The sequence below is a fragment of the Olea europaea genome, chromosome 3, assembly GCF_002742605.1.
Source record: "Olea europaea var. sylvestris chromosome 3, O_europaea_v1, whole genome shotgun sequence".
Taxonomy (NCBI): domain Eukaryota; kingdom Viridiplantae; phylum Streptophyta; class Magnoliopsida; order Lamiales; family Oleaceae; genus Olea; species Olea europaea.
The window spans coordinates 2644246-2654344 of record NC_036239.1 but is presented as its reverse complement, the minus strand read 5'-3'; the positions used below and the strand labels follow the sequence as shown (position 1 = coordinate 2654344).

Genomic DNA, 10099 nt, shown 5'->3' with positions numbered 1-10099 from the left:
GTTTGGATGAAGTTGCCGTTCCTAGTTTATAATAATGCAATTATTTCAAATCCTAGCCAAGTACAAAGTTATAGCCATCATAATTGAGGCATAATTAGGAGGGCCCACAGTGATTAATTTGGAGTACGAAGTTTGATAGTGTAATAATGAAACACTTTCGTTCTATGGAGAAATTCGTTAGTATTTTTTTCTTACGTGTGAGTGGACCAGGGCTAAATTTGGAACTCTAATCCATTTTATATTGCAATAGTATGTGGTAAGACCCACCTCGATCCTTTCTTAATTCGATTACCCATCTTTTTCTTTTTTTCTTTTTTTGATATCCAGGTATCCCAACTTATACCAGACTAAATCCTAGACCCACAAGACTCATGTCCCTAGAACCTTGGAGGGGGTAAATCGCGGGTTATGCCTCAACTGGATCACAGGTTCCCCCATTGTCTGTACACTTCTGCACACAAGAGACCCTCCTCCACAGTGATTGCTTCATACCAAATTTTTTGACCGCAGGTACTCACTAGGAATCGAACTCTCCACCCTGTCGCTAGAAGTAAGACAATGTTGATTGATCCACCAATTGAGCTGTGCCTCGGGGGGCAATTACCCATCTTGTTCGATCCCATCTCCAACGGTTACTTGTCTTTTGTGATTAAGATATACATAAGCAAAATAATTAGTCATGGTTAAATGGATAATTTGCAATCTTTGCAGACATAGAACGTGCTCAAATTCTACCTCATGTGTAGTTTTTAGTTGTTATATATCAAAGAGATTTAGACCATTATAATTTCTAGTACAATTGATCTCATTCCATTCTAATTTTTTGTTGATGCCTCTCAAGGAAAATAACGAATTGGACCACGCCTTTTGAAGTGCCAGTAGTTGTAGCTGTGGCTTGGCTTTCATTTGTATTGATCGAACCTTGGCATGACATGGGGAAAGTATTGAAGATGATCACAATCATGGCGGAGTTACTTTCAATTTGCCATATCATACACGATTTTTACGAGAAAGTCGACCAAAACACCAATTGATCATCGAGAAACAAGATAAGCGTCTCGCATGTTGAACTCGTTGATTCTCACCAGCTCAAAATGAAAGGAACGGAGACTAAAGCGAATATCGATTGTGGATAAAAACAAACATGTCATAATCCACAACGACTTCGGGTGGATAAAATGGACTCTCATTCCTTTGTAATGTTATGTGTAATAATTAAGGCTGGATTGAGATTGTTAAGAAAGAGTTTGGAGGATGAAGACAGTGTCGATAATTAAAGAACAGACTTGTGTCAAAATCATTGCTAGTCAACAAACATATTCTTACATATGTGATGCTGCCTACACTCTTTTGGAGCTTCTTCACTTTCCCAATATGCTTAGTTCTTGCTTTGGAAGAAGACCACGTCTCTCTCGTCTTATTCCAATCATGTGAGCTTTTAAATAAAGTGATCAAAATGGTTTTAAAGTGATATAAAAGACTGAAGATTAAGTCTCACCTTCATCCATTTACGGAAAAGTGTGCACGTGTCTAATCTTGGCTAAAAAAAATGAATCCACTTTACATTGTGTGTTGAAGATTAAATTTAAATTTTTAGACAAGGTAGTTAGCACTTGCATATTCAATGAAAAACCTTGAAAATGAAAACTCTTTCATACTAAAGACTCCGTTTGGCCACCATTATATGAAATTATAATTTTTGGAATAATATTTTTCTAAGAATGTGCGATTGAGAAGGAAGGAAAAATTTTAAATTTACGTGTAATATTATTTTGTGGAAGATTATGTGGTTGAAAATAAAAGAGAAAGAATGAATTATAATTTAATGGGGGCCAAACATAAGCTAATTAGGCTTTGTTTATCTCCTTTGGCAAGGTATTGAGCAAATGTGAACAATATAACCAAAAAGAAAGAAAAACATAAGATCAATACATAGAAATTTAAGTGGTTCGAATACGTGTCTATGTCCACTGTATGGCACAAAATAATCCATTAACTTTAAACCCTAATCCCAAAATTACCTTTACAATACAATACCGGCTCGTGCCCTCCCGTTCCCTCCGTCAACTAGCCTCATATACATAAAATACAAGCCACCTAATCAACAGTGTGTATACTGTAACGCTCAATGCCGATGGGACGAGTTAGATCCAAACCTACCTATAGCAGCCTTATCAAGAACTGGACAACAGAGCGAGCTTTTATGGGCCAAACTCAACCATTCAAGAATTGAAAGAGGTTACCACAATGACCACGACTATCATGGTCATCCCTATAGGCAGCTCCTAAGGACAGGGGCGGACCCACATGAGGTCATGTGGGGTCATTTGACCCCACAAAATTTTGCCTCCGTTTTTATTTTTGTTTTTATTTTTTATTTTTTTATAATCTACTTTGATGCACCCGTCGGGATGCCAAATAAAGTCAAAATATTACATTCTTAATATCATTTCGAAATGCTCATGGCCTAGTTTTTCACTCATTAATGGTATGCGAAATGGTCAACTATAGCGAAAGTTATGACATGTTAAAGTACGGCGTTTGAAACTAGTATTTTGAGAATTTCGATAATATCCTAACTTTAAAAATTCGTTTGCGATCGTGTCCTATCTGAATTTACAAATCATCTATACCATGTAAAAGTTTGCGTACGGGATTGTTGTATAAGTAATAAAATTTTTGAGTTAAGAGTATTGTTCCCACGAGAAATAAGGTCTAATATTTAATTAAGTATTTTTACTAAATTCGAAGTAATATAAAATAAAATAAAAATGGGATTTGTATGTTTTCTATACTAATCTTAAACTAAGAAAGCAAATAAAATATTTATCTAATATGTGAATATTCGTATTGGAATCATGAATCCCCCTATTGCCATTTAATTCAACTCTTAATTTATAATCTAGTAAATTCATGCATTCAAGACAATCGATAATCCACTTTTATTCAATATTCTTTCCAAAAATATATTAAACCTATGTTTAACACGACCCGATCCTATTCCTAATCCAAATTCATATGAAAAACATGCATTGATTCACAGGATTTATCACACATGATTGCACATGTCATTGATTTATTCCTAACATATATTGTCCATGTGTTGATTTTATCGCATTCTAGATTTATTGTGAATATTTTTACACTGCAACAAGCAACTTACTATCTAATTGGTGGTCAAGCAATTAAATAGTTCAATGGGAATGCAAAACCAATCAAGAAAAAATCATGAAATACTAAATTAATTGTCTTGAATTAAAATAAACAAATGATAGGATTCATCATTCATCTAATACCATGAAAAACTAGCTTAGCATATTAATATATAAATTACAAGAGGAATAATAGAAAAATATCACTCGGATCATGAAAGACTACAAAAGTGTTGATCTTCATGTCCAAAGTTGAATTCTTCAAAACTTGATGTAATTGAACTTCAATTCCTTGTTATGGCTTAATCTTCTCTCCCAAAATTTAGCAATTGGCCCCTTATTCTTGATGAATTTGATGAAATTTTGTGCACGAAGAGGCAAGAGAGAGACCCTTTCATTGCTGCCCATATCTTGTATTTATATGATGAAATTAGATTAAAATTCACGTCCAAATTGTCTTCCAAAAGAGTTTGAATCAAATAAGGAAAGTTGCCTCGCGCGCACGTAATTTTTTCTCTGCATAGCCTTCAGTATTTTGATCATAACTTTCTCTTTTAGTATCCGATTTAGATGATTCAAAATGCATTGGAAAGCTAGTTAAAAGAGTTACAATTCTTCTAGAAATGAAATTTTTCTAATTCAAACGTTCTCCATCCAAAAAATGGGTTCAAGTTGACCAAAAATCTTGAAGATATCTTATATGATTTGAAATCGATTTATGGTAATATTCTAATCATATCCCCTTCCTTTTTTACTCCAATTCGCATTCAATTGACTCCTATAAATCTTCAAAGTATCTTTTGTGGTCCAAATCAACCATTAAATATTTACACTTTGGTCCCCATGCTTTGGATTTGCTTCATTTAGTCATTTTCCGTTCTTTTTTTCAATTCTTTTTTGAAACAAGAATTTTTCCTAATAAAAGTAATAAATAACAAATCAGGTACTAATCCATTCAAAGAATAACAAAATATTATCATTTAAGATCCCAAATAAGTGTAGAAATTACACTTATCAGTTTCGAAAACTACATCGTTTTCATATCGAATGGTCTAAATGGATATTAAAAATAGTTAAATATGTATCAAACGTACGCCTCAAAAAAGACGTCTAACTCGTTTTTCTTTTAAAAAATTCAATTAATTATTATTTTTGCACGATAAATTTTTCAATATAATTTATATCGTTTCATTCGGAAGTCTTACATAAACTATGATGTAAATTTTTGAGGGTCGTTATGGATTAAATGCAATTTGTATTACTTTCGAATTATATTTGCTTTAAATTTGAATTTCATTTACTTTCTGAATTAAACTTGAATTTTATTTTAATTAATTTAATTTCTATATTCCATTTAATTTACTGAATGTTAACTTAGCATTTGCTAATGAAATGATAAACAAAAGCATACAAATAGCAAAATTTATTTAATAATATTAATAATGATGTAATTATACGACATTTTCAAAATGTCAAAATACATATAAACTTATTTTCATTGATATTATGTCATTTATTAAAAAAATTATTTTTAAAATTTTGACCCCAAAATACTAAAGGTCTGGGTCCGCCCCTGTCTAAGGGCACTTCTAGAATATTTCTCATACGACCCAAACTACTCTTATGATGCTACTCCACTTCCCTATGATGAACAACATTCCATGAATTTTTGCATTAAGATTACAAATAAATATTCTTGGTATGTTTACTGTATGCCAAAATGGGCTTTATATTATATGCATTTCCAAGACTTAACGAATAGTTGAGATACAGTTTTTCTTACTTATGATATTGATACGTATAGCTTTTTTTCCAGATTCATACACTGTTTATATCCTCAAATATCCGTAGAATACAATACAATTTAGACACATATTGAGTGACAGTAGTGCAAAGTAATTCACAAAATTTGATTCCATCTGAAGTAAACTTCAGGGATTAGAAATATCTCTTGCATTCATGAAAGAAAATCGAGAATCCATCGTTTTCATAAATGTCTCCATAAGCACCACAGTGTTGCTCTTTGTTAATCGTTTTCTTCCTCTCTAATCTTCACCTCTTCTTTGGTAACTTGTAAACATGTTAAGCGCCTTTTCAGGGGGTTTCAACTGCAGGGACTGCAAAGAGAAGCAAAAATAGATAAGCTTCATAAAGCAAGTAAATGAGAAAACAGAAGACTGAACCATTATAAGAAATGTACATACCGTTTTCCCTCTGGATCTGTTCTTGCTGTTATCAGGAGCAGCAGCAGAAGCAGAAGCAGAAGCAGAAGCTGTCATGTCTTTTGCTGGCTTCCCAGCTTCAGTTACAACTTCAGCCATCGTTGGAAGATCATTAATCATCTGGAATAGCTTATTCCTGATAAAACAAATTTCGACTAAAGTTGGAAGAAAAATAGTTTAAATCCATGATATATATAGACATCTAATGTTACTAGCAAAGCGAACACACAAAAATACGCCATCATCTACTGGAATGCTCGAAGTATATTAATCCACACAGGCTGCAATTACTTGAAATGCGTTTGGAGCTAATGGTACATAATTTTGGATTATAATTTGGTTTTCGATCTCAATACAAGGATTTAGATTCGATGTGATGAACATCAAGAACCAATCTGTGGAAGATCAGAGGATCAGAAAAGTCAGTTCACTGGAAAGACAGCAATGTAAAAGATATATTACCTTTCACTCTTACCAAATTTAAAGGCAGAAGCATAGCAGAATGCAAGAGACAGTAGCCATCCATCACTGAGAATTGCAACTTTTGAAAACCACTCCTTTTCTTGCATCTTATCTCTGGCAAAGTTAATACCAATAATCGGCTCGGGAACTGCAGGAGGCAACGTCTCATCAGGAGGCTTTACTTCCCATGTTTCATTTGGATATCCAAAGAGACAGAGTTTCTCCTTTCCTGTAAAACATCAACGCAGTCAGAGACAACCATGGACTACATATATTTGAACTTAAATCATCAGAATGGGTGAAAACTGAAAAGTAAGAACGAGCAATCCTGAATTCAACAGAACATGAACAACTGAAAAAAAAAGGCCACTTTGAATCTTATCCATAGCAAAACCAAATTGTTATATACTTTGGTGTTAAAACGTGTTATGAAACAGTTTCATAACTCCCCGTAATTACCAGTTAATAGTACTATCAGTATCGTATCGATATCTACAGAAACTTAACAAAAGACACTAGAAGGAAAAAGAACTATAAATACAAATACAACAAGCATAAGACACAAAGTTAATAAGCAAAGAAAAAAGGGTCCCAAGTTCAAGAAATAAAAATATGAAACATAAACTCACCAGGATTGCACTGCTCGTAAAATTTCTCAGCATCTGCAATGACCCCAAAAGAATTTGAGATTATAATAAATTCAAGAACCAGATATAAATATAAAGAATTCACGTTCTTGCTCGTAGAGGGGTAAGCAAATCTGTATACATCCATAAAACACATATACGGGAGCAATATATTTGTACAAAAAGTAAAAAAAAAAAAAAAATAGAATCATCATGCTTAAAAATACAGAACGCAATAAAATGAAACAGTAATCGAAAAAGAGAGATACCATACCGGTGGTGAAAGCTTTGATAAGGCCAGCTCGACGGCCTTTGAAAATAGTGAAGACGTCCTCAACGGTTACATTTCCCGCCATTACCCCCACAAAATTGAAACGTTCTGTTTCGCAGAATTGAACCCAATTGACAAAATAAACGATCTATTCAAGAACTACAGTATTCATAGTAAGTGACAATCAGATGACATTACAGTATAAAGAGATGTGGAGGTGGTGATAGAATATGCACAGAGAGAACAAAGATTGAAAATGTTCTTAGCACCTTTTCACTCAGTCGTTATAGTTGATTCTTGATGGGTCTACGCATATGAGAGTGAGATTCGTGTTTGTTCCACAAATAAAGAGGGAAAGAGATGAATGTTAGTTTTTGAGAAATTTTCAATTATGGTCCTCAATCTTCAAAATTAAATTTTGGGTCCCCCAAATTATTTAAGTATATGCATCTAGGTCCCCTGTGATGAAAACGGTCAATTTAGACTTCAAAAGCATATGCGATCATCTAATTCGAGGACAAAACCGTCAAACCATCTCCAAATTAAGTAATGTGAAAGTTTATAATCCACAAATTAACCATTTATGTTGCACAAGGACTCAATTTACATGTTTTAATAGGTACAATTATTTATATCCACAGTCTTTATATATACATTCACTCTTAAAAAGATCATTGTATTATATTTTTGATCTATTTAAATTTACCTAAATAGACATATATAAAATTGAATAAAAATATATTGTTCTAAATTCATCCACTAATATTTATTTTTCATAAATTCTTTTAAAGTTTCTGTTTAAATAAAATTCTAATAATCATAAAACATCATCTTTAACTAAAATCATAAAACTCTAATCATAAAATATCTTCTTCAATAGAAATAAAACATAAAAAAAAATTAAAAAAATCAAGACATTATTAGAGTTATAATTTTTCATGATATGAAAATGAAATCTTATTTTTTATGTTTTTTTTTAAATATTGATTTGACAGATGAAAATATAGGAAAAATTTCAAAATAAGTTTCAATACTTATCCAAATATTCTTACATTATAAAATGAAACAAATTTAAAATTATCAACGAAAATACTAACAACCAAAATTATGAGTTTATAAGCAAAAGAAATTAATTAATATATGATTCAAGGAGGGATTATTTGGTTGCGTGAACAGTATACTTTTGAGAAAATCCTATAAATTAAAAAAAAAAAAAAAGGAATATGCTAACCTTTATAACTAAGGCCCTGTTTGATTTCCATTTTTCCATTGAAATTTTCAATTTTCCACATTTTTCAATGTTTGATTGTAAAAAAAATTTCGGCAACTTGTTTCCTTCCCCCTCACGTGATTGATTTTCTTTGGTTTTGTGGAAAACCAATTCCTATGGTTTTGGTGAGAATTGAGTTTTCCAACTTTCCTTTTTCTTTTTATTTTCAGCAATGGAAACAAATTTCATCCACAATTATAACAAATTTTATCCCTTTAATTGACAATTTTCATGAAAAATAAAGCAAAACGAATATAAAAGATTTAAAATTTCAATATTTTCTAGGTGAAAAATTATACTTATCAAACATATTTAATTGATAATTTCCAGTAAAATAAGTTATAGATAATTCAATTTCCTAAAATTCGTTTTCTTTTCACCCAAATTTCATTCTTGTAATCAAACAGACCCTAAATATTAAAGCACCGACGTGACAATATAGAAAACAAAAATTAAGAACCAAATTAAATGTTGATAGTGATTGGATGAATATAATGATTTTCGAAATTGTATTAAGAATGTATTTATAATGGGATAAATATATAAATTTTTTATGGATCTATAATATTTAAATTAATGAATTTAACAAAGATAATATTGGAATTTGATGTGAAAGAAAATAGTAATTTTTTAAAAAATTTAATAGCGAAATATATAGAGTGAGATGCATATAAAAATTATGGATGTAAATAACGGTACCCGTTTAAATATTCATCGGTTCCCAGAAACTCAGCCTCTCGACACAATAATTCTGTGCACGTGCAAATCTTGATCCCCAAACATATAAATCGACCATTTCCTCCACAAACATTACAGGTTCGGACACTGTTTATTTTTCAAAGATCCTAAAAGTTACAATACAATTCAGACACATATAGAGTGACAGGAAATCAAAGAAGTTCAAAAGATTGTGATTTCGTCAGCTGAATGTCTAATTTCTAACCTTAGGAGAGAATATGAAATAAAAGCTAAGAGATGTGGTCTCGCAGCCCTCCTATGCATAAGTTATCAATAGAGACAAAATATGAGTTTAAAGATTTAACTTAATGTAATAACAGGCTAAGGTGCATTTTGTATAATAATTCATGACATAATCCAAATGGGATTAGGACTGCGGGGATCGTTGTGTTCAATTAAAGTGGACCTATCAACCAATGTCCTAAATCCCAATTAAAGTCGATTTGTCAATCAGTATCCTAGCATAACCAGGGAGTCCAATCTTAGTCACACAATGATCGACTAATTTTTCCCAAGTAATAATATGATTAAACATCGTCGGGACGGGTTACTCGTAGAGACACAAATGGGGTTGGTAATAGTTGGATTTACATGTCTATGCACCCGAGAAGTGCCTAAATCTTGGAATCCTCAATTAACCTTGGGCAAACTATTTCTTAAATCTCGGAATCCTCAATTAAGTCCATGTTTGATCCCTGTTTCTTAAAGATTTTTTTTTTCTCAAACTCATTTTCAATCAAATTTGATGGGATTCACAATTTTATCAAATTTTCGACCACACAGATCTACGAAAAATATTGAATTTTGCTCCAAAAACTTGTGAATTTCCTTTTAGTGTTCTCTTAATAATTATTATCAATCTCGCACAGTCTGATTAGCCTTCAATTTATCCGAATCAACTCAAAATTAGCTTAAAAATCTTTCCTTTTGCTCCAAATGCATCCAAGTTTGGAGTTTTACCTACAATTATCATATCTAAACTAAATTAGATAGAAATCTACTCAATTAAAAATAATTTATTATAATTTTAAAAGCACAGATAAACGCGTAAAACATACTTATCACTTAGACTCTATCATTACTTGGTTAGTGTCATCTTTGGGCCGAAGATGACTCATCACAATTAGGTTGGTAAAAAAGAACTCTAAGGATCCATGGTTAATTCAATACCTACAAGAAGAACTCAGCATTGGAAAAGGCAAATGGAAGTATCATTCTCTCATGTTAGGAGAGAACGTAATGCGGTAGGTGATTTGCTTGATAATGTAGGCTACGAGGAGAGGCAATCGAAGATTCTGTGTGAAGGGAGAAATTATAGGGCGAATTATGCTAATTTTATCTAATTACTCATATCTACT

The 10099-nt window shown here is 31.9% G+C and overlaps 1 protein-coding gene across 1 annotated transcript; it reads right to left on the bottom strand.

Moving 5' to 3' along the window:
* Positions 1–5197: 5197 nt before the first annotated feature.
* LOC111376898 (PHD finger protein ALFIN-LIKE 7-like) lies at positions 5198–7171 on the bottom strand. The gene is made up of 5 exons (XM_022999904.1): positions 6737–7171; positions 6466–6498; positions 5837–6065; positions 5357–5510; positions 5198–5269 (listed from the first exon to the last, which is right to left on the bottom strand). Exons 1-5 carry the CDS (start codon positions 6816–6818, stop codon positions 5198–5200), a joined length of 570 nt encoding a protein of 189 aa, XP_022855672.1. The 5' UTR covers positions 6819–7171.
* Between the last annotated feature and the right edge of the window lie 2928 nt (positions 7172–10099).